Consider the following 25,178-nt stretch of genomic DNA (forward strand, 5'->3'; position numbering starts at 1 on the left):
AATATGTGTCTTGGTGTATTTCTCCTTGGATTTATTCTGTATGGGACTCTCTGTGCCTCCTGGACTTGATTAACTATTTCCTTTCCCAAATTAGGGAAGTTTTCAACTATAATCTCTTCAAATATTTTCTCAGTCCCTTTCTTTTTCTCTTCTTCTTCTGGAACCCCTATAATTCGAATGTTGGTGCGTTTAATGTTGTCCCAGAGATCTCTGAGACTCTCCTCTGTTCTTTTCATTCTTTTTTCTTTATTTTGCTCTGCATCAGTTATTTCCACTATTTTATCTTCCACCTCACTTATCCGTTCTTCTGCCTCAGTTATTCTGCTATTGATCCCATCTAGAGTATTTTTCATTTCATTTATTGTGTTTTTAATCGATGCTTGATTCATCTTTAGTTCTTCTAGGTCCTTGTTAACTGTTTCTTGCATGTTGTCTATTCTATTTCCAAGATTATGGATCATGGAAATAGAATCTTGGATCAGCTTTACTATCATTATTCTGAATTCTTTTTCAGGTAGACTGCCTATTACCTCTTCATTTGTTAGGTCTGGTAGGTGTTTATCTTGCTCCTTCACCTGCTGTGTGTTTTTCTGCCTTCTCATTTTGCTTATGTTACTGTGTTTGGGGTCTCCTTTTTGCCGGCTGCAGATTCGTAGTTCCCGTTGTTTTTGGTGTCTGACCCCAGTGGCTAAGGTTGTTTCAGTAGGTTGGGTAGGCTTCCTGGTGGGGGGGACTAATTCCTGTGCTCTGGTGGTTGAGGCTCGATCTTGTCTTTCTGGTGGACAGGTCCACGTCTGGTGGTGTGTTTTGGGGTGCCTATGGCCTTATTATGTTTTTAGGTAGCCTCTCTGCTAATGGGTGGGGTTGTGTTCCTGCCTTGCTAGTTGCTTGGCATAGGGTGACCTGCACTGTAGCTTGCTGGTCGTTGACTGAAGCTGGGTGCTGGTGTTGGGATGGAGATCTCTGGGAGATTTTCGCTGCTTGATATTATGTGGAGCTGGGAGGTCTGTTGTGGACCCGTGTCCTGAAGTTGGCTCTCCCACTTCAGAGGCACAGCACTGGCTCCTGGCTGCAGCACCAAGAGCCTTTCATCCACCCGGCTCAGAGTAACAGGGAGAAAAAGTAGAAAGAAAGAATTAGTAGAAGAAAGAAAGAGAGAGGGAAAGAAAGGAAGAAGGGAAGAAAGGAAGGAAGGAAGGAAGGAAGAAAGAAAGGAGGGAGGGAGGGAGGGAGGAAGGATGGAAAGAAAGGAGGGAGGGAGGGAGAAAGGAAAGGAAGAAAGACAGGAGGGAGGGAGGAAGGAAAGAAAAAGAAAGTGGAAAGAAGAAGGGTGGGAGGGAGGAAAGAAAAAGAAAGAAGGAAAGGAGGAGCGGAGGGAGGGAGGGAGGAAGGGAGAGTAGGAAAAAAAGAAAGAGCAGGTAAAGTAAAATAGAATAAAGTATGAAATATAGTAGCGTTATTAAAATTAGAAAGTAATTATTGAAAAAAAAAAAAAAAAACCGGACCGATAGAACCCTGAGACATATGGTGGAAGCAAAGCTATACAGAGAGAATCTTACACAGAAGATTACACATACACATTCACAAAAAGAGAGCAGGGGGAAAAATCAAAAATCTTGCTCTCCAAGTCCACCTCCTCAATTTGGGATAATTCGTTGTAAAAAGAGGAAAAGGGCGAGAAGTCTGAAATCTTGCTCTCTAAGTCCACCTCCTTAATTTGGAATAATTCGTTGTAAAAAGAGGAAAAGGGGGGAAAGTCTTAAATCTTGTCCTCAAAGTCCACTTCCTCAATTTGGGATGATTCGCTGTCCATTCATGCACTCCACAGACGCAGGGCACATCAAATGGACCGTGGAGCTTTAATCCGCTGCCTCCGAGGCTGCACAGAGAGATTTCCCTGCCTCTGCTCTCACAGCTCCCGGGTCTCAGCCTTGGACCTGGCCCCGCCTCTGCGCGTAGGTCGCCGGAGGGCGTCCGTTCTTCGCTCAGACAGGACGGGTTTAAAGGAGCCGCTGATTCGGGGGCTCTGGCTCACTCAGGCAGAGGGGAGGGAGGGGCGCGCAGTGTGGGGCGGGCCTGCGGCGGCAGAGGCCGGCGTGACGTTGCAGCAGCCCGTGGCGCTCCGTGCGCTTTCCCGGGAAAGCCGTCCCCGGGTCTCGGGGACCCCAGCAGTGGCGGGGTGCACAGGCCCCCCGGAAGGCGGGGCGGACAGTGACCCGCGCTCGCACACAGGCCCCGCGGCGGCGGCGGCGGCGGCGGCGGCGGCGGGCCGCGGCGGGCGGGCGGCGGCGGCGGCGGCGGCCCACGCCCGTCTCCGAGGTCCGTGCCTTACCCGCGGCTCGTGCCTGTCACCGGCGCTTCCCCAAGCAGCCCTCTTAATGCCCTCTCCTCGCGCACCAGGAAACAAAAGGGAAAAAAGTCTCTTGCCTCTTCAGCAGCTCCAGACCCTTTCCCCGGACTCCCTCCGGGCTAGCCGTGGTGCACTAACTCCTTCAGGCTCTCTTCCTGCCGCCAGCCCCAGTCCTCTCCCTGCGCTCCGACTGAAAGCCGATACCCGAGCCTCAGCTCCCAGCCCCGCCCGCCACGGCGGCCGAGCAGACAAGCCTCTCGGGCTGGTGTGTGCCTGAGGGCACCGGTCCTCTGTGCCAGAATCTCTCCGCTTTGCCCTCCGCACCCCTGTTGCTGTGCTCTCCTCCGCTACTCCGAAGCTTTCCCCCTCCGCCACCTGCAGTCTCCGCCCGCGAAGGGGCTTGTAGTGTGTAGAAACCTTCCCCCCTTCACGGCTCCCTCCCACTGGTGCAGGTCCCGTCCCTATCCTATTGTCTCTGTTTATTCTTTTTTTCTTTTGCCCTACCCAGGTATGTGGGGAGCTTCTTGCCTTTTGGGGGGTCTGAGGTCTTCTGTCAGCGTTCAGTAGGTGTTCTGTAGGAGTTGTTCCACGTGTAGATGAATTTCTGATGTATCTGAAGCATGTCCTTGCCTCCTATCACACTGGAATCCCATCAAGCCTTCAGGCTTCCTACCAGCTTACAGGATGGAATCTGCTGGCGTCTCCCCGCTTTTCCCCTCCATTAATGGCAGGGTCCCAATGTGTACTTGCGACCCATGCTTTTCTCAAACCAGTGCTTCTCCCGTTTAGCGCGCGCCAACCCCCCTCGCGGGCTCCTTGCAAAAGACTGGGTCTGTCCAAGCTTTTTATAACTTTTTTTGCTGTCAACTCTTTCCAACTCAAAGAATTTCTAAGAATTTCCCTATCTCAGGTCATCTCTGGTTATAAATTTGGTTCAGATTTAAAACAGCAATAATAGCTATCATTTGTGGAGCACCCATTATATGTAAGGTACTGTAGTAGAGGCTTTACAGCCCTATAAGTGTAGGATTTCTAATACAGACTTTGTAGGTAAGGAAATTGCTCAGTGAGGTTAAGTGGTTTGCCCAAGGTTATGTACTGAATAACTTTAAAAGTTAAGTAGGAGAGTTGAGACTGGAACTCAGGTCTAGCTGTACTCCCAACAGCTGTATGTTTTCCACTACACAAATGTGGCAATTCCTAACACCTGTTCAAGGTCAACCCTGCTTCCTTCCAAGGTCACCTTCTCTCCTGGGAAATTTATTCCTACTTTGACGTCTGAATTCTTTTTCCCTCATGAATCTGGAATCAGGTAGGACATTTAATTTCCCAACAGGGTTCCATCTGGTGTTAATCAATTACCTGTCCCACCTATCAGAAACTCCTCTGTGATCTGCACTGATCTCTGACTTCCAAAACCCATGCAATTTGTTACTCTCTGAAGCTTATAGTAGGTTCATAGGAGAAAGAGAATGCTCTCTTCTGCATTTGCTTCTTTCACAGTTCATAAATTTTACACTGGTCTCTTGTAGTGCTTTCTTGAAAACAGTTGTTTCATTCAGTATCTTTCTTACCCTTGATTACTTTGTTAACTTGTCCCTTCCATCTGCCTGCCCTCTTTCCCCAGGCATATTTATTGCTACAGAGTACTAGGCCCTTTGGGTCCACAACCATTTATCATACAGCACTTGACTTTGACCCTCCCTGGCCTTTCTCTCAGTTGCTTGATCCCATTCAATTTCCCCATGTCCTTTTGGTCATTGTAGAACCTGGCCCTCTTTGCTGATGAATGCCATTCAGCCCCAGCATTCTCCCTTGGGCTACTCTGTGATGCAGCAACCCTGCATTCTTGTCATCCAGACAGCTTAGCCACATGCCTCAGCTGTGATGAGGCAGAAGGTCCAGCCAAGTGCTTCAATGCAATTCTGGTCGGCCTTCCGGGAGAAAGTACCTACATTTTTACATATATTATTATAGTTACTAGATCCTTTGTAAAAACAAGAAGGTTATTGGGGAAAAAAATAACAGTGGTAATCTGCCAAACCAAGTAAGTCATGTAACTTAAAAAGGGTGATTGACAATTACAGTACTTCAGTACAAAACCATGCCACTCTTTATCTGACTTGAACCACTTTTGGTAAATATTGTTTTCTTGTAGATAATGCATTGTAGGCTGGCTTGATGATCCCTATATGTAGAACCACAAACCTTATCTCAGATCTTAATGAAACAAACAGAACATGTTTAACTACTTTCATGCTTGCTTTTTCACCTTCTCAAATATGAAGTGACAGGAACTCTCACACCACTCCCTGCTACAACCTGTGCATTTTTTGTCAGTTTATATCTCTAGCATTGTAAAGTTGTGAGGAAAGCGTTCCAACACAGTCTTTGGCACTATTTTCTGACCTGTACCCCTAAGGTAGAGCTGGAACAGGGCACATCACCCTGACATATGTCCCTGTTCTCTCCTTATCTGACATAGAAGAGGCAAGAGGGTGTCTAACCAAGATGAGGTAATAGCAGTGTTTATTCTCATTATTTTACATGGTTTAGTCGAGTTTCTAGATCTAAGGGATCCTCAAATATTTATCACCTCAAAATATGATCACTTGTACTCACTTTGTGCCAGACACTTCACAAGGTCCTGGGATAAAAAAAAACAAACAAAAAAACCTTTAACAGAATATCCAAATAATATCTTTCAGCTATCAAACATCAGAATTATTTTTTCTATAAGATGCAAATATTGTCAGTGTCAAGTGTTTAGCCTAGTTCTAGGAAAGCAGTATTATGTGTAGGGTAGAAGCAGATTGCAATTTGAAAAAACACTGGTTTGAAATTTGCTCAGGAAATGCATCAATCCTGAAGCTCTGCAATTCTGTTTTTTCCCAGCTTTACTGAGATATGGGTGACATGTAACATTGTGTAAGTTTAAGTTGTACAACATGATGATTTGATACACATATATATTGCAAAATGATTGCCACAGTAATGTTCATTAACACCTCCCATCAGCTTACATAATTACCGTGTGTGTGTGTGTGTGTGTGTGTGTGTTGAAACATTTAATAGCTACTCTCTTAGCAACTTTCAAGTATGTAATACAGTATTGTTATTTTTAGTCACCATGTTGTACGTTACATGCCCAGAACTTATTCATCTTATAAATGGAAGTTTTTACCCTTTGACCAACATCTCCCCATTTCCCCGACACTCCACCCCAGCCTCTGGCAACCACCATTCTACTGTCTGTTTCTGTGAGTTCAGCTCATTTAGTTTCCACATGTAAGTGAGAACATACAGGATTTATCCTTTACTGTCTGACTTATTTCACTTAGCATAATGCCTTATATGGCCACCCATATTGTCACAAATTGCAGGATTTCCTTATTTTTTATGGCTGGATAATATTTCATTGTGTGTGTATATATGTGTGTGTGTGTGTATTTACCACTTCTCTTTATCCATTCATCTGTTGATGGACACTTTGTTTCCATGTCTTGGCTATTCTGGATAATGCTGCAGTGAACATGGGAATGCAAGTATCTCTTCAAGATAGTGATTCACTTCCTTCAGATATATACCCAGAAGTGGAATTGATAGATCATATGGTGGTTCTGTTTTTAATCTTTTGAAGAACCGCATAGCTTTTCATAGTGGCTTTACAAATATACTTTCCTACCAACAGTGTACAAAGGTTCACTTTTCTCTCCACATCCTTGCCAATATTATCTCTTGGTTTTGGGGGCTTTTTGGTTTTGTGTTTTTGTTTTTGTTTTTGATAATAGCCATTCTAACAGGTGTGAGGTGGTATCTCGTTGTGGTTTTAATTTGCATATCCCTGATGATTAGTGATGTTGAACATCTTTTCCTATGCCTATTGGCCATTTGTATATGTTCTTTGGAAAACTGTCTATTCAGGTCCTTTGCCCATTTTTTAATTGGATTATTTGTGTTTTTACCATTGAATTGTAGGAGTTCCTTATTTTTTTGAACATTAACCCCTTATCCAGTATATGTTTTGCAAATGTTTTCTCCTGTTCTGCAGGTCACCTTTTCATTTTTTTGATTGTTTCTTTTGCTGTGCAGAAGTTTTTAAGTTTGAAGTAGTCCCACTTGTTTATTTTGCTTCAGTTGCTTGTGCTTTTGGTGTCATATCCAAAAAAAATATTGCCAAGACCAATGTCAAGTTTTTTCCTCTATGATTTCTTCTAGGAGTTTCATGGTTTCAGGTCTTACCTTTAAATCTTTCATACATTTTGAGTTCTTTTTTTGGGAATGGTGTAAGGTAGGAGTCCAGTTTCATTCTTCTGCATGTTGTTATCTGATTTTCCCAGCACCGTTTATTGAAGAGAGTATCCTTTCCCTAGTGAGTATTCTTGGCTCCTTTGTCAAATATTCATAGACCAGATATGCATGGGTTTATTTCTGGGCTCTCAGTTCTGTTCCATTGGTCTACTTGTCTCTTTTTATGCCAGTACCATACTATTTGGATTGCTGTAGCTTTGTAATATAGATTGAAATCAGGAAATGTGATACCTCCAACTTTGTTGTTCTTTCACAGGATTCCTTTGGCTATTCATGTTTTTTTGCTGAAGCACAATTCTTTTCATCATGTTCAATTAGAAATTTATATCTGTCCCTCCAAACAGGGAAATCAAACTTTGCAACCAAGAGGCAAATAGATGAGTCCAAGTCACTGATACCAGCCTTTTGGAATCAAAAATTAGTAAACATAAGGCATCTATTCAAGGAGAAGTTATAAAACTGTACTTTAGCCAAGCACTTTCCTAGCTGCTGGGATGTACTACAGGCACCTCAGTCTCCACAAGTTCAAAACTGAACACCTTATCTTTCCACCCAAAGGAGATACTTTTCCTGTGTCTTCTGTCCTTATCTGTAGCACCAGTATCCCATTCAGTTACTTAAGCCAGCATTCTGAGCATTGTCAAAAACTCTTCACAATCCTTTACCAAACCAATATCCAATTAAGTCTTTAGTACCTATTGATTCTACCTTGTAAATATCTCAGATTTCTTACCTTTGCTCCATTGCTACTTCTTTAAGAGTGCAGTCTCTCTTGCAATAGCAGATAGCTTGCCTCTGCCTCTCTCCCCATTCGCCTTTTTAAAATAACTTGTTTCCTAATTATAAAATTAATATGTGCTCAGTGAGAAAATCGATTTGAAAAACACAGAAAAGCACACTGGATTTTGTTGAATACACAAAAATTATCTTTAATCACACCACCCAAAGATAATCATTGGGTTTTTTTTGGTTTTGGTACATATATATGTGGTTATTTTATGAAAAAGATTGTAATACTTATACACATTGGTCATACTTTTTTATAAGTGCTTTTTTCCAAATCAACAGAAACTTGCAAATGAATTTTTACTGGGTTTCCAAGTATTTAATTATGTAGCCATGACTTGCTTCAGGTAACCTATTATTACTTACATAGGTTTATTCTAGTATTTTATTCTTACAGATAATACTGTAAAGAACATCCTTCCCTACAATTGATTATTGTCTTCTATTAAACATTGAGAAGTATAATTGGGGGGTCAAAGAATATGTATTAAGGATTTTGATCCATATTGCCAAATTGTCCTACATAAAGATTACATATGAGTACGTCTTTGTACCCTCAGCCTAGACACTGTCGGATATCATCATTCTTTTGAGTCTTAGCCAAACTGAGAGGCGAAAATATTTCATTTTTTATATTAGTAGTTATATTGAACATTTTTTAATGTTCACTGGCCATTTTAATTATTTTGTGAGTTGCCTGTTCATGTACTTTGCCCATTTTTCTATTGGAAGTATTGACTTTTTTAATTGTAAAAGCTATTCATGTATTAAAATCATTAGGCACATGCATAGAGGGGCAACCATATGAAAGACAGCAAGAGGGCAGCCATCTGGAAGCCAAAAAGAGAGGCCTCAGAAGAATCCAACCCTGCTGGCCCCTTGATCTTGGATTTTTTTGGCTTCCAGAACTTTGCTGAGATATGGATGGAATGTGCTAAAGAACAGCCAACCATCTTGTACTATGAAATGGACTCCAGTGCTGTAGATGATGCTCCTGTTTGCCAGGATCAGTGTTGATTCCCTGTGATAATCCTCTGTTTACAAGGTCTTAGTTCATTACTTTTGATCAGATTGTGTCATCAAACAGATGGCCTCACAAGAAAGCCAGATAGTAACTATCCATAGACAAGAAACCATTGTGAAAACTCAGAATGCAGGAGGTAGATGAGACTGAAGCATCTCCCCCCAGACCTCAGAGATCAAGAAGTACCACATTAGAAGGGTAAGAGGAGCAGCTACACTCTGACCACAACAGCCCTCCCACAGGCCAGCACAACACTGCATGAGCCCCCATCCTCCCGCAAGCCTATGGTTTCTCCAGTGGGAAGAGGGAGCCCAAATGGACATCCAGCTCTCCCAGCATTGTGGGACACTTCCACTTGGGTCTCAGCTCACCGGGATTGCTGGGGGAATCTGCAGAGCTTGACCACTGATCAAGTAGAAAGGTGTGGAGGGGCTGACAGCAGTCAGCACTCAGATCTTGGTGGACTGTATTGATGCTTGAAGTGGCGCCCAAGCAGAGATCCCAAGCAGCAGCTCTGCCCATCTGTGGAGCTGAGCCTGTAGCCCCATCTGGCCACAGAGCTCAGTTGGCAGTTCTGCTGATTAGGGTCCCCAGTCCCCAGACTGTACTGGCTGTAGAGCTTGTTTTATCACACAACCTGGGCAGGAAAGCAAATTATCATCCTTGCCCTCTAGCTCAGCATCGCCTTCATTCTGACCATCCAGGAAGGCCAGCTGGGAAACCCAGGCAGCTACAAAGTCCAAACTACAGCCCTTCTTAGGCAGGGAACCAAGCCAGCAGAACCACCCAGCTGTTGAGCTTAGCCTCTGACCCCAGATAACCAGGAAGACTGAACAGTAACCCTGGGCAGTCTTAGAGCCCAGCTATTGTCCCACTCAACTACAGAGCATAGCCTGTATCCCCACCCCACAATGGAGCCCAAACAAAGACTCTCCCAACCACAGAGACAGTTTCTTTACCCACCCAACTATGGGATATAAATGGAGGCCCCTCCCAACCAGAGAGGCCAGCCAGCAACCTTGCTCAACATCAGAGCACAGTGAGCAGCCAACCTGATCAAGAAACCCAGCCTGTGGCACAGCCTTTCAGAATATTGAAGGAAAAAACTGTCAACCAAGAATGCTGTACCCAACAATGCTGTCCTTCAGGAAAGAAGGAAAAATAAAGACTTTGCCAAACAAACGAAAGCTGAAGAAGTTCATCACCACTAGACCTGCCTTACAAGAAATACTAAAGGCATTCTTCAAGTTTAAAGAAAAGGATGATAGGGACTTCCCTGGTAGTCCAGTGGTTAAGACTCTGCACTCCCAATGCAGGGGGCCCGGATTCAATCCCTGGTAAGGGAACTAGATCCTGCATGCCACAACTAAAGATCCCACATGGTGCAACTAAAGATCCCACATGCTGCAACGAAGATCCCAAACATGGCAATGAAGATCCCGCGTGCCCCAACTCAGACCCAGCGCAGCCAAATAAATAAATAAATATATATATATATATATATATATATAAATATATAAATATATATATATATATATATATATTTTTAAGAAACGGATGATAAGTAATAACATAAAAACATATGGATGGGCTTCCCTGGTGGCACAGTGGTTAAGAATCCACCTGCCAGTGCAGGGGACATGGGTTCAAGCCCTGGTCCAGGAAGATCCCACATGCCGTGGAGCAACTAAACCCGTGCACCACAACTACTGAGCCTGCACTCTAGAGCCCACAAGCCACAGCTACTGAACCCACATGCTACAACTACTGAAGCCCGCATGCCTAGAGCCCATGCTCCACAACAAGAGAAGCCACTGTGATGAGAAGCCTGCGCACCGCAACAAAGAGTAGCCCCCACTCGCCGCAACTAGAGAAAGCCCACATGCAGCAACGAAGACCCAGTGCAGCCAAAAATAAAATAAATAAATTTTTTTAAAGATGAAAAAAAACATATGGATGCGTAATACTCACTGGTAATGGTAAACGTACAGTCAAAATTCGATCCTCTGGTATTGTAATGGTGGTGCATAATTCACTTACAAGTCTAGTTTGAAAGTTAAAAATCAAACATAATAGACGTAAACATAACCACAGTAATTTGTTATTGAATGAACACTATAAAAATAGGTAAATTATAACATGAATAACCTAAAATATGAGGAGGGAGAAATAAAAGTACAGTTGACTCTTGAACAACACAGGTTTAAAATGTGCAGGTCCACTTACATGCAGGTTTTTTTCAATAAATACTACAGTGCTACACAATCTGTGGTTGGTTGAATCTATAGATGCAGAGCCGAGGGTATGGAGGGCCAATGATGGGACTTGAGCATCTGCGGATTTTGGTATCTATAGTGGGTCCTGGAACCAATTCCCCACAAATACTGAGGGACAACTGTATAAAGTTTCTGTATGCTATCAAACTTTTTATCAACTTAAAATAGGATGTAATATATATGTTTTATTTAAGCCTTTACAAACCTGTAGTAGATACATATAGTGTAAAGAAGTCAAAGCATACTGCCGCAAGAAGTCATCAAATCACAAAAGAAGACAGCAAGAGAGGAAGCAAGGATCAAAGGATCTAAAAAACAGAAAATAATTAATGAAATGACAATAGTAAGTCCTTACCAATTAGTAATTATCAATACGTTAAGTGTAAATGGATTAAATTCTCCAATCAAAAGACATAGAGTGGCTGAAGGGATAAAAAAACAATATCCAACAATATTATGCCTATAAGAGACTCATTTTAGCTTTAAAGACACACATAGACTGAGAGCGAAGAGGTGGAAATAGATATTTCAAGGAAATGGTAAGCAAAAGAAAGCAGGGGTAGCTATATTTATATCAGACAAAATAGATTTTAAGCTAAAAATGGTTAAAAGAAACAAAGAAGGTCATTATATGATAGAGAGGTCAATCCACCAAGGATATGACAGTGGTGTGGTAAATATTTATGCACCCAACATTGGAGCACCTAAATATATAAAACTGATACTAAAAGAACTAAAAGGAGAACAAAACAACAATACCATAATATGTCGGGACTTGAATACCCCACTCCCAACAATAGATAGATCTTCCAGACAGAGAATCAGTAAGGAAACAGCAGATTTAAACAACACTATAGGCCAAAAGGACCTAACAGACATATATAGAACACTCCATCCAACAGCAGCAGAATACATATTGTTCTCAAATACGCATGGAACAATTTCTAGGATGAATCCTATGTTACGGCACAAAACAAATCTCAACAATTCAAGAACACAGAAATTATATCAAGTATCTTTTCCAATCACAGTGGTGTGAAACTGGAAAACAGTAACATTTTACAGAATATACATATGTCAAATTATCACATTGTACACCTTAAACTTATATGATGTATATATCAACTATATCTCAATAAACATGGGGGAAAAATACATTAGTCCTTCATCTTACAGGTTTCAAATGCTTTTCCTGTTTGTTATTATTGCCTTTTAAAATATTTAAGTTTTCTATTATTTTATGATGAAGTATATCAACATACACCTAACAAAATTATCAATACCTATGTACCAACTTGACATTTTTCAGTAACCAATAACATTTTTCCATATTGTCTTAGATCTTTTTTCTTATTGGTAAGAAACCAAATGTTGTAGATACAGCTAACTCCCCATCTCCATCCCTTTCCCCTTACTCTTGCTCAAGATGTAAATCACTGTTAGAGTGTGTGTGTATAGTTCCTATGCATTTTTATAAAATTTTAATAAAATTTTTATATACATGTGTATAATATATATGTATATATGTAAATATATACAAATATATATAAATATATTTGTGTATATAAAATTTATATGTATATATTTATATATAATAAATATCCATAAACAATATACTCTGCTTTCTATCTTTTGTGTTATTTAAAATTTACATAAATGCTATCATACTATTTTGTCAGTTTCTATGTTCACATAACATGGGGTTGAGATCTATTTATGTTGATGCATATAAATCTGATAAATTTATTTTAACTGCTCTACAGATTCTATTAAATGAATAAATTTCCAGTTCGTCCATTTTCTATTTAAGGGCAATAGTTTCTATTTTTTCACTATTTCAAGCAATGATACAATGAATATCCTTGTAGAAACCTTCTTTTGCCTATATGGGAGTTTCTCAAGTTTATATGCCTACAGTAGGAATTTATGAATATTATGATAAATGCATGTCCAACTTTACCAAGTAACACCAAATTGTTCTCCAAAGTGATTTTACAGATTTCACTTTCCATCACTAAAGGATAGGAATTCCATTTCCTCATATCCTTATCAGTGTTTTATATTAACTCACTGATTTTTGTCAGTCTGATATTTGTGAAATGGTATTTTGTGTTGTCTTCATTTTCATTGTATTTATGATTAGTAAGTTTGCATGCATCTATTTTTAAAATACTGCTATTATTACTACTAGTAACAATAAAACTAATAATAAAATGTATCAACTTCTTTTCATGTATTAGCTTATCAGTCACTTATTACAAGAACCTTATACTAACATTCTATTATATTAAAAAGGAAACAGACTAAGAAGGGCAAGGTAATTTGCCCAAGGTCATCCAGTAACTTGCAGGGCTAGGGTTCAATATGTCAATATGTCATTTTCCTTCATTATAAGATAATAGGGTTAGTGGTCATCATTTCATACTTCCCAATTTTAAAACTGTAGGATAGTGGTCCCCAACCTTTTTGGCACCAGGGACCAGTTTTATGGAAGACAATTTTTCCACGGACTTGGGAGGGGGCGGTTTTGGGATGATTCAAGCGCATTACATTTATTGTGCACTTTATTTCTATTATTATTACATTGTAATATATAATGAAATAATTATAGAACTCACCATAATGCAGAATCAGTGGGAGCCCTGAGCTTGTTTTCACTTGCCACTCACTGATAGGGTTTTGATATGTGTCTGCAGGCAATTAATTTATTATAGTCTCTGTGCAGTCAAACCTCTCTGCTAATGATGATCTGTATTTGCAGCCACTCCCCAGCACTAGCATCTAGTACTTCTTCAGCTCCAGATCATCAAGCATTAGATTCTCGTAAGGAGTGCGCAACCTAGAACCCTCGCATGTGCAGTTCACAATAGGGTTCGCGCTCCTATGAGAATCTAATGTCGCCGCTGATCTGACAGGAGGTGGAGCTCAGGCGGTAATGCGAGCGATGGGGAGCATCTGTAAATAAAGATAAAGCGAGAGGGAAGAGATATGGGAACATATGTATATGTATAACTGATTCACTTTGTTATAAAGCAGAAACTAACACACGATTGTAAAGCAATTATACTCCAATAAAGATGTAAAAAAAAAAAAAAAAGATAAAGCTTCGCTGGCTCACTGGCCGCTCACCTCCTGCTGTGCGGCCTGGTTCCTAACAGGCCACGGATGCTCAGTAACCAGATAAATGCATTTCCTAATGTAAAAGGAGAAAAGGAACATTATTTTATACCTTTTAAATAGTAAACTTAGAAGAGGCTCCAAACATGAATTATTCATCAGCTTCTCCTTCTTTTTACAAAAAACTGTATTAGTAAATGAATAGTGATAGGGATTTTAGTGCACTTACAAGCAGAAGCATCAATTCCTTTGCACATATTGCTGAAAGTTTGTATGTGTTGATTTTCAGAACTGCTATATTCAGAGTCCTGTGCTTTTCATACATGTAAATGCAGTAGCACTGAATTGGTATAAAATCTCTAAGCTAAGGCTGATTTATCTACAAGGTCATTTATAGTCTTCAGATATTTTCAATTTCTGCTTTGTGGACTAATAAAGGAACTGCTGTTGTTGGTCCAGGTTAATAAACATCTCTGAAAAACTGTTTAATAGACTGAAAAGATGAAAGTGACTTCATAAATGTTACTGTCAACTCTCAGGACTGCTACTTTTCATAACAGAGGGCAATTAGATTCTCACTGTTTGTTATACTCCTAATGGCGATAGGGTTTAAAAAAAAGTAGAGAATCTACAGTGGCATTAGCAGTTTAGGTTGTAACAGGAGTGTCTGGGTAGCATTATCTTATTTTCTGAATCCCTGAATTCTGGTGAATTTAGCTTCCTAGTACTTTAGGAATTACTGCTTTTCAAGAGGATAGAGATCATTATAAATCATTTCAATTATTGTCAGACTCTCTAGACCGGTGAGAATGATCAGCTGATCACTTTCCTGAAAAAATAGCAGCAGAATAACCAAAAGAGAAAAGAGAACCGTTTACAGAAATAGCTGATTATTCAGGACTAAATCTAAGGAAATTGTTATTTAAGATGCTGTACCCAAACCTGTGTGTGTTGTGTTTGCTTGTTTGAAGGGTCTAAGCCTGTGTTTGTTAAGATTTATCTTTGAAGGTGAAGATGTTGCCAGACTATGCAGATTCATAACACACATTTCTCCCCACATCTAGCTACGTGGTGAACATTGGTCTGATCGACAAGCTTTGTGGCTGCTTCCTCTCGGTGCAAGGCCCAGTGGATGAGAATCCCAAAACAGCCACATTTCTGCAGCATGCCGCAGGGCTCTTACACGGAATGTGCACGCTGTGCTTTGCTGTCACCAGAAGGTAAGGCCTCTACTTGATGTCAGTCTGGAGTCAACTTTTGAAACATCTCTTGGATTTTGCTCATTTTGGAGTCATTTCATAGGGATGTACATGGTCATCTTGGGCTCTTTTCCTCTTTGTGCTACCTCTGTCCTTATTGGCTTCCCATATTGAGACTTGTCTAATATGTCTCATTTTCCCTGGCTACATGCTCCTGTCAGAGCCTATTTTTCTTGTTGGTGTCATAAACTTAACTATAATTTCTACAAGAGACCTTAGAAGTCATCCAGTTCCTCTTCCACTGAGATACAGAGTAATCAAGTGATTCTCCTTAAGTCAGCAAGTCAGTGACAAAGCCTAGACCAAATTGAGTCAGGCCTTCAGCGCAACACGGCACAGCTTCACAGTGCCCTGACCATCACATGCTTTCAGTTATAGCCTCCTAGGTTCTTTATTTTCCCCTTTGTCCTTCCAAGGTATCTCCATGAATAAGAGAAAGGAGCCATCCAAAAACAGTAGCCCCCTGACATCACATATGACCCATGGGCATCATTTTAGCCAGTGTGCCAGGGACTATGACTGGCCTGCTTGGCTCTTTAAACCCCCTCGCCCCACCCTGGGGACTGTCCTCAAAAACAGTAATTCTCTAAGAGAGACAGAGTAAACCGCCTCGTGTTCTTTTCTCTCCCCTCCTACCAAGTAAAAATCATTTGCAATAGTGACTCAGTGTTTCTGATAGAAATATGACATATCCCTCAGGCATGTTAAGGATGTTCAGTAAAACAATTTTCTTACAATTAAATTCTAAACAGCACTGCATACAAATTTTATATATATATATATATATCAGGGATTTGTCAAGAATAAAACTAATGATTTGAAACTAATAAAGTCTAGCTACTTAAAGAAATCTTATCCAGCCATATTCAATGTACACACAATGCTAATGTCTGTATTCAGAATATTTTAAAAGAGAATTTGTTTTCTGAAATGAACTTCCTCAACATTTGTTAGTCTGTTATGCATAGGACCCCCGACACCCACCTATTCTTCCTTATTCTTGCCTAGTCCCTCTACCCCGAGTCACATTTCTAGGAAGATTAAGACTGAGTGTCAAGGAAGCCAAGCACGGCCTGTAGTCAGTTTTCCACTTAGTCTGTTCCCTCTAGAAATGTAGCCAGAGCCTACCTTCCAGGGATTTGACGAGAACTCAGGAAGTGGTTATTTGTAGGTCTGTGACCTAAGTGAGTTCGGGTGGTCCCACACTGCCCAGAGGCTGGCAGCAGTAACAGGGCTCCATCCAGGGCATTGGCACCTGCCAGCTTAGAGGCTGCCATGCTGCCCAGCTAGCTCCTGTGCAGTAGCCAGGCCACTCCCTGGGAGGTATCCTCTCACCCAGGAGACCCTTCCAACACTCACTCTTTTGTATACACACCATTATAAACCTGCCAGCGTCTCAAGTCTTTGTCACCTATACTCTTTCCTTGAATCCAGATGAATATCACACACATAAATATTTCCATATGTGGTTGTTGTATAGTTTGTGGGCTTTAGCTTTCACTTACACATGGATTCAGTCACTTGAAATCTGTGGAACTTGAAAGAAGTTTAAAGGTCATTAATAGCCACTCATTTTTATAGGGAAAGCAACTGAGCCAAACTAACTTGAATTAGGACCCAAGATTCCTCCCTTGGTGTTCCCTCCTACACACTTGACTTTATATTATTCAAAATACGGGAGCATACGTTTTGTTTCTTTGAAAATTTTCTCAATTACATATGTGGAAAACAGGATCCTCTTCTCTTTAATACACACAGTCATGTCCTTGTCTAGTAGACATTGACTGAACATCTGCCTTGGGCCAGAAACCAAGCTAAGTACTAAGGTTACTGCCCTCAGGGAGCCCAGAGTCTGGTGTGGAGTCAGACTTGCAAATTAATAGCTACAACATAATAGCTGCAACAGAAGAGAATGTGCACAGAGAAGGAAGTAAAACACTTCCAAAGGAGGTCAAGAAGGGCTTCAATGGCCTAAATCTTAAAGGATCCAGGAAGACGAGTGGAGTAAAGAATTCATTTGGGAGGAAGGGCATAGTATGGGCACTGCATGATATAGTAGATGTTATTGGTGCCTGTGGCCTATCAGGAGGTCACCTACAAGTGGCTTCCTGTATTTCTCTGCCTGAGGATATTCACTGAACAAGTAGCTGTTTGCTAGAAGTGCCAGGGAGTTAACACCCCCAGGAGTGACTCTCCAACAATACATTGGTGGGTAATATCCCAGCTCCGCTAACCCTCAGTGAGACAATCCTGAGGTATGTTCTGTACAGTTTCTCAAAGGGGCCCAGTGGTAACCTGTTCATTAACACATACTTGATTGGCTTTTCTCCCTACCCTCTTTTCCTTCTCTACTTCCTCACAAATAAACTACCAACACCCATATCTTTGTTTCAGGGACTGCTTTGGGGGCAACCCAAACCAAGAGTTATGGATATATAAGACATTGTCTCATGTTCAGTTTGATGTAGTTTACAATAGGGTGACTGTGAAGAGTGGCAGGAGATGAGGTATTCAGTGCACTCCATACATGTTCAAATTTCTGTGATAGGATGATCACTCCTGAAAACTATAGAAATGACTGGAATGGCATGAGCCTAGAGGCAGAAGGAATAGTAAAAAGGCTCTTGAAATGTTGAGGTCCTGTGGAGACAGTAGAAATAGAGAGGAGCAGATACACTGAGGACACAGAATAAATGTAAGGGAAATGGCACAGAGCTGATAGTATGGGATATAAGAGGAAGTGAGGAGTCTGCAATGACTCCCAAGTTTCTGACTTGAAATTTTTGAGTGGTAGATGGTATCGTCTCCAAATTAGGGGATATACGTGGTTTTCCATGCTTCTAGACATGCCTAAGGATTATCCAGGCAGACCAAAGTGTGAGTGTGTATGTATGAAGTTTATATATAAAACCTTATTCTATATGTATATACACACACTCATAAAATGAAGTATAATTATTTCTATGTACATATACAACTGGATTTTAAATAAATCAATGATTAACCCTTAGTGGTTTTTAAGAATTCTTCATCTATTTTTTACCCAATATAATTTCCTTCTCCAACCTCAGTTACTCTGCAAATTTCTATTGGTAGGCCTTGCTACAAAAGCAGGTTCGGGTGGTTTCCTGGCTTAATTTACCTAGGAAATTCTTAGCAGTATCAGTGTAAGCTGCTTCTCTGAGAGACAAGAAGAATGACCCCTGTCTGCTGTTCTTCCTCTCATCCTTCAATCTTCCAGCATTTCCTGAATACTGCCAAGCTACAGGAATACGGGGAGTTTTTCCTACATCTTCTGATTTGTTTACCTCTAATATTTACAGCCCATTTTGTGCTACAATACTTCCCATTTCTTCGTGGAAATTAATTTTTAAACTATAAGCTACAACGACCTGTTGAAAGCATTTTGTTGCATGTGTTAAATAGTCTCAGCACAAGGTCAAAGCCGTGTGTGGAGAGAAAGGTAGCTTGGTTGTTGTTATACTGGAGGAATTCACATAATTCCTGTTGGGGCTGCCAAGGGAAGCCAGCCAGAGCCTGAGCGCCGAGGAAGGCTTGTCCTCAAAGCCCTTCTGTGACCAACAGGAGTGAAAGACAAAGGGGGGCCAGAGAGACCTTCAAAAACTGCCTCTTGTGAACTGGCAGACCCTGAGATAATTATGTACACTAATTGATAGCGCAGGGCTTTGAGTAAACACTTTGCAGTCTGCCGGTGGCCGGCCTTTGTGATGGTGATTATAACAGGTCTGCCTTTGCACTGCCCTCCTATTGTGCCCTTAATCTTCTAATTTTTACCTAGGTTTTCTGAAAGACAATTTGGGTGTCAGTATTTACACTGTTAATCTCTGCTTCAGCATGGGGGAGAAAAGTACTAACTGATGATTTTTGTACCAGGCTTGGTTTTGAACAGTAAGCTTGCATTTCTTTAAGTAAAACTTGAAATTGTGATCTTCTGGTGAAAGGATTGATTTTTATATTAGGATTACTCTACAATTTTAATATGCGAATTGTTCACAAGCTATAATTCTTAATCACTTCAACAAAATTCAACAATCTGTAATAGGACTTTCGGAAATAACTGTTTGGCCTTAACTGTTAGCAGTTTTCCATTCTTGGGCCTGCAAGAAATAAGGAAAAAAGGATAGTTTTCAAATCTCAGGGCAGTGACTCAACTGCCGTAATTGGCTGAGGCTCACTGAGTCCCCCTTAAGGTGCTGGCTCCTTAGCCAAACTAATAGGATCCGAGCAGTAATAAATGATTATAAATTGTAACCAACACAAAACCTTTCACTTAATCAGCAATCATTTCTAGATGCATAACTATGCAAAGTACTATAGCAAGAGGGCCAAGAAGTAGTGGATCCAAAGTGAAAGAGTTTACAGTCCTTATGAGTACACAGAAGAAAAAGAGGAGCTTGTAAAACTTAGTTAATTCTGATTGGTTGGAAAACACTATTCTGAAAGCCAGAATATTTTTAGAGAAAAAGAAATTTGTTATTATGTGTATTTGTGGGTTTTATTTTCGCATCTGTAAACTACACTAACAAAATGAGTTCTAGCCAAGGTCTCTGGAAACCTGTGTCATAAAAAGATAAGAATAATTTGTAATTTAGCCCATTAATTATGTGGATATAAATGAGTGCTTCTCAAGTGTTTAAGGGTGCTTGAAAACCATTTGTTCAAGCAAAGGTAAACTTTAACTCTGCCTGCCTGAATTATTCATTCATTCATTAGACAAATATTTATACAGTGCTTGCTCTGTGCCAGGCCCTGTGCTAGGCTTGGGAGAAAACAAAAATGACTAAGATGTTGATCGAGTCCTCAAGGACCTTGTAAGCTAGTAAAGAAGAGGTATATACAAATATCCATGGTATAAGGCAGAGAGTGATACAGAGGATAGAACATAAAACACAAAAAGCACTTAGCATGCTGCCTGGCACACAGTAAATGCTTAATAAATATTGGATTAACACATCATCGTTGATGGACTTCAGAGGAGGGAGAGATCACTCTTAGTTGTAGGAATTAGCTGTTTTCTAGAGCAACTAAAATTTAATCTAGGCCTTGAAAGATAAAAAGGGTTGGAACATTTAGAGTTGAGAAAAACATAGATAAAGAAAATAGCATACGTAAAGACGTCAAAGCAGAAAAAAACATGAAGAATGAACAGAGTACTTAATTTGGCTGGATTTTGAGATGTATGTAATGGTGATTTTAGTGCCTACCAGGCTGTTATGATGTTCAAATGAGGTAATAAATATAAAACTACTGTGTGATGTATAAAACAATCTGCTGAATGTGGTGGTGGCAGTGGTGTCATTAAAAGCCTTTGGTCAGGGCAATGACATGCTAAAAACCATATTTGGGAGTTATCATGTGAAAGTGTATGAGAGAGGCTGTAGAAAGTGGGAAAGACCATTAACAGCATCTGGGCAAGAGGCAAAAGGAATGGAAAAGAAGAATCTTTTTAAATCCTCTCATAGTCTCTCTTTTTATGTATGGTATCACTGGTCTTTCGGGCATCAGGCTCCAGATGTCATCTCTTTCTCATCCGTCTTCCTTGTACCCCAGATCTAATGTGCTGTCACGTTCCATTGACTGGAAGGAACCTTAAAGTCACTTTAATCCAGTCTTCTGTTCAGATTTGTAGCTCTTCAATAACTTTTTTCAGTTTACATTTGAGTATCTTCATTGACAAGGAACTTATTATTTACCAGGGGAGCCTGTTCTGTCATTGATCAGTTTTAATGCTTTAAAAGCCTCTCCTTATACCAAGCTGTAATCCGTCTCCCTAATACTACCTACTAGTGCTAGTTCTATTTGCTCCTTGGCAACATATAGATTATTCTAACCCCACTCTTCTCCCTACACTTCTCCCGTCTCACCGTACCACATATTCTCCTTTGCTTTCATTCTTGTTCCAGTTACTATGGTTGTGTAACAAATTACCCCAAAACTTAGTGACATAAAATGACAATCTATTAATCTCACAGATTCTGTATGTCAGGAATTCTATCAAGATACAGGAGAATGGCTCATCTTTGTTCCACAGTGTCTAGGCCTCAGTTGGAAGACTTGAAGGCTGGAGGTCGGAATCATCTGTGTGCTTGTTCACACATGACTGTAGTTCACGCTACCTGTTTGTTAGGGACCTTTCCATGTGGTCCCTCTGCACAGGCAAATTTGGGCTGCACAGCATGGTGGAGGTTCAAAGGAGGAGCATCCTGACAAGTGAGAGAGCTAGGTGGAAACCATGTCCCCTTTTATGACCTAGCCTCAGGAGTCATGCAGCATCCCCCCCACTGAATTCTGTTCAGCAAGGCAGCCACAGAGTCCCATTCACCTTCAAAGGGAGGAGAAGTAGACTCCCATCTCTTCATGGGCAATATAAAGGTTCTGGAAGAGCGTATTGTACCAGAAATATTGCTATGTTTATATTTGAAAAATAGAGTCTTCCACATTCCAACCTACCCTAGAGATAAATGTGTTCCCAGTATCTTGTTCTCATCTGTATTCTTTCCTCTCTGCAGTCTCATACTTGGTATTATCATTTCTCTTGGCATCTTTAGCCACTGTCCTCGGACAAAAGGCTTGCTGGTGTTGGGAGATGGGGAATGAAGTGAACATAATAAGACTAAGCAAGTGTAACTAAAGGAAGTAACATCTGTTGAACACTGTTTATGTGCCCCAGGCTAAGGGCTCCTCATGAGTTATCTCCCAGCAATCCTCACACTGTCCAAGGGAGCATAACAGCCTCTAGACTGATAAGGAAGAGTGATTGTCCGAATCCTTCAGGTCTGGAAAGTGAGAAGAATACAGGAACAGGAACCTCTGGGCTGTCTCTATATTCACAATTGGGCAAATGCTAGTACAGAGATTTCTGAAAGATCTATCCCAGCTGGTAATAAAGTGGTAGTTGACTTGTAGGGACAGAAAGATGATCACTTCATTGCTGCAATTCAAACTGTGTGTCTACTGCGTGCTAGGTGAACACTATGCCAGAGAAAGCTGCCTGGGCCTTAGCCCACAGGGCCAGCATTTAGGGGCAGGCTTCACTGACTTACTACTCCCAGAGGGGAGAGGGTGTGATGAAGGTAGTCTGCCAATATGCATGCAGGCTCACCAGACTTAGGATAGCAGAATATGTCTGGTGTACACTTGCAGTTGAACTCCCACTGGCTCTAGGACTTTGGGGGCCAGGATCTCAAGAGGAAAATCCTTTTGTACTGTTGTATTGAAGAGCCCAGGTTTGGGAGTCAGAAAAATGTGAATGCAGTTCCTGCTCTCCTAGCTCTGTGACCAGTGACAGATTCTTTAGCTTCTCAGTGCCTGTTTCCTCACATTATAAACATGAATTTGACAATTCTTCTTCACAGAGTTGGACAGGGTAGGGGCAAATGGGGGCTAACATGTCTGTCACCCTAACCTTCTGCCCAAGGTGCTTTTTTATATATATATTTATTAGACCCCACCCTGTTCCAAAAAGATTTGAGATGGCTTACAGAAGTATATATGTCTTCTTATTTTTAAAAAATAGATGAAAAAAAGTAGAATAAAAGAAAATAGGTAAGGAAAAGTAAATGAAGCCAGAAGCAAGTAAAGTTAAGGCATAAACCATATTCATAAACAAGACCCTGATAGACATTTCCTCTTGGAATTCCTACTGACAGTTTCTACCAGGAACTTATATTTAATATGTCAGAGTCCAAGCTCATTGGCTTTCATCCAAAGTTGGCTTTTCCTCCTGATTACCTTATTCTGCTCATGACTGTAGTAATATGAACAGATTTTAAGACCTCAAACTTTTATTATCTTTGACTTCTGTCTTTCAGAATCCAATCCAGTCCTATGCAATTAAATCAAAAATATGCTTGCCTCAGAAATATGAGATGGCTCCTGTTATTTATACCTATGACTTGATATTTGTCTACTTCTAATTCACTAGTTCCTTTGTCCTGTGTATATGTTTTGTGTCTTCAAATGAAAAGGTTTCCCTAAGGAGAGAGACTAAATATCCTAGCAGCTCCCCTTCAGGCACCTAGCACCAGGGTAGAAACAAAATAAGAAGTCGGTAAATAGCTATGACTGACAGCGTTAGCAAATACTGGTGTGCACCATCGACCTATGCCAGGGCCCCATTTCCTGGGCTTACTCTTAGCATAGGAAGAAGAGGTGCGTATGTCTCACATTCTTCCTCCCCTAAGGTAAGAAGGATCTCCAAAGGCCTTCATGCCTTTGGCATACCTTTCTGAGACCAGTTCTCTCTCTCTTCCTTCCATTGCTTTAGCAAATCTTTATTAGTTACTGTTTACTGAGCACTTGATATGTGCCAGACACTTGTTGAGGTATTAGGGATCCAGTGGTGAACAAAATACTCGCTCTGTGGAGCTCACAGTCTAACAGGAGAAAAAGATGATAAACCAGTAAATGAATAAGATAATTTTAGCTAGTAATAGTGATATGAGAAAATAAAGCAGGGTAGTATAGCAGAGTGATTTGGGTGAGTGGTCAGGGAAGGCCTCTGGGAAGATGACACTGAGCTAAGAAGGAGCCAACTCTGTAAAGATCGGAGGGAAGAGTATTCTAGTTGAGCAGAATAGGAAGTTGATGACTCCCAAATATCTGAAGTGGGTGTGTACCAGAAACGTAGAAGGCAGTGTGCTGGAATGTGATGAGCAAGAAAGTGCTAGGAGATGAAGGGCCAAGAGATCAGGGCAGAGAGAGTGGAAGTTTGGGTTTTATTCTAAGTGTGATAGGAAGCCACTGGAGGATTTTAAGCAGGAGAGCAGCATGATCTGATTACTTAAAAAGTAATGGATTTTTACTCTGTGTAGAATGGATTATAGGGGCAAGAGTGGAAGCAGGAAAGATTAATGAGGAAGGTACTGCATCACGCAGCCCAGATATGACAGTTTTTTCCTCCCAGTTACTCACCTAGGAGAAGTAATTGCTTCCATTTGGCAACACAGCAGAGCCTCTGGCAGAGCTCCTTCAGCCTAACTGCCAAATACTAAAGATAAGAGAAGCCCAAAATATCAGCTGAACTAGCCAAAATCAGCACAGGGCCCTTTTGTGTTTTACAGTGATAATGAGAAAACTGAAGATAGGTCAGGAGTGTCCCATCTGAGAAGCATTCTTGGACAACAGTCCTAGTCTGTAGTTCCAAGCTTTAGGACCATATACTGTTGTCAGTCATCCAGAGCTGCCGTATTCTCACCTTTTGGACTCCTCCCTGCCCTTTCTCCATTCACCTTTGGTTGTCCCCAGACTGTCTTTATCTTCCACTTTCTTGGCCCTCCTTCCAGACCTCTGCCAGAGACCACAGTTTCTTCTTAGGGGCCTCACCCTTTACCTTCCATTCTCATTGGTGTCCTCTTGGTCTTCTTCTTTCTCAAGCATGTTCTAGGTTGCTGATCTCCAACAATAAGAATGTCTCTCTGTTTTCATCATCTATCACTTCTCTTCCCAGACAGGTTTCCTTCTCAAAAGTTCCTTTTTGAATTCAACTGAAACTAATAACCAGGTACTTTGGAAATCCTCCCAAATGATCAGCCAGCCTCACCCTACCTAATATTCTCACTATTTAATTTCCCCTATATTTTTCCTCTTCTCTAACCAAATATCCAGACTATCTTATAGTGCTTACACATGTATCTTTTCCACCTTGAGTTTTCTCTTGCTCTCATATCTCCACTAAGTCATCCTCATTCCCTTTAACAGGGCTCCAAATTAGATCTGCATTAAACAAGCTATTTTCTCCCTCTACTGTATATATAAAATATAGGGTGTGTGTGTGTGTGCGTGTGTGTGTCTGTGTAGGAGACTATAATATTTGAAGCAGATTCACACCTGTTATAACACCCCAGAACTGAACAGAATCTTAGACATCATCCTGTCCATTGCCCAGCTGAGTTTTGAGTGCCCTCTGTGACTTCAGTGAATGTATTCCTCCACTGATTGCAGAATAGTTAAGAATGTAATACCTCACCAACAGCCCATTTAACTTTTGGGTGTTCTGATTGTTAGAAAATTTTCTGTAAGTTTATCTAATATGT

General features: G+C 40.9%; 1 protein-coding gene across 8 annotated transcripts in view; it reads left to right on the forward strand.

The window, feature by feature from the left end:
* The window catches only part of SCAPER (S-phase cyclin A associated protein in the ER), a 509,648-nt gene that overhangs the window by 431,304 nt on the left and 53,166 nt on the right, over positions 1–25,178 (forward strand). For all 8 annotated transcript variants that reach the window (XM_081230140.1, XM_081230147.1, XM_081230145.1 and 5 more), the window contains one exon: positions 14,929–15,084. In XM_081230140.1, the coding sequence (XP_081086266.1) occupies positions 14,929–15,084 (156 nt within the window). The remainder of the gene's footprint in view (positions 1–14,928; positions 15,085–25,178) is intronic.

This window comes from Mesoplodon bidens (genome assembly GCF_964165515.1).
Source record: "Mesoplodon bidens genome assembly, chromosome: 3".
NCBI lineage: Eukaryota > Metazoa > Chordata > Mammalia > Artiodactyla > Ziphiidae > Mesoplodon > Mesoplodon bidens.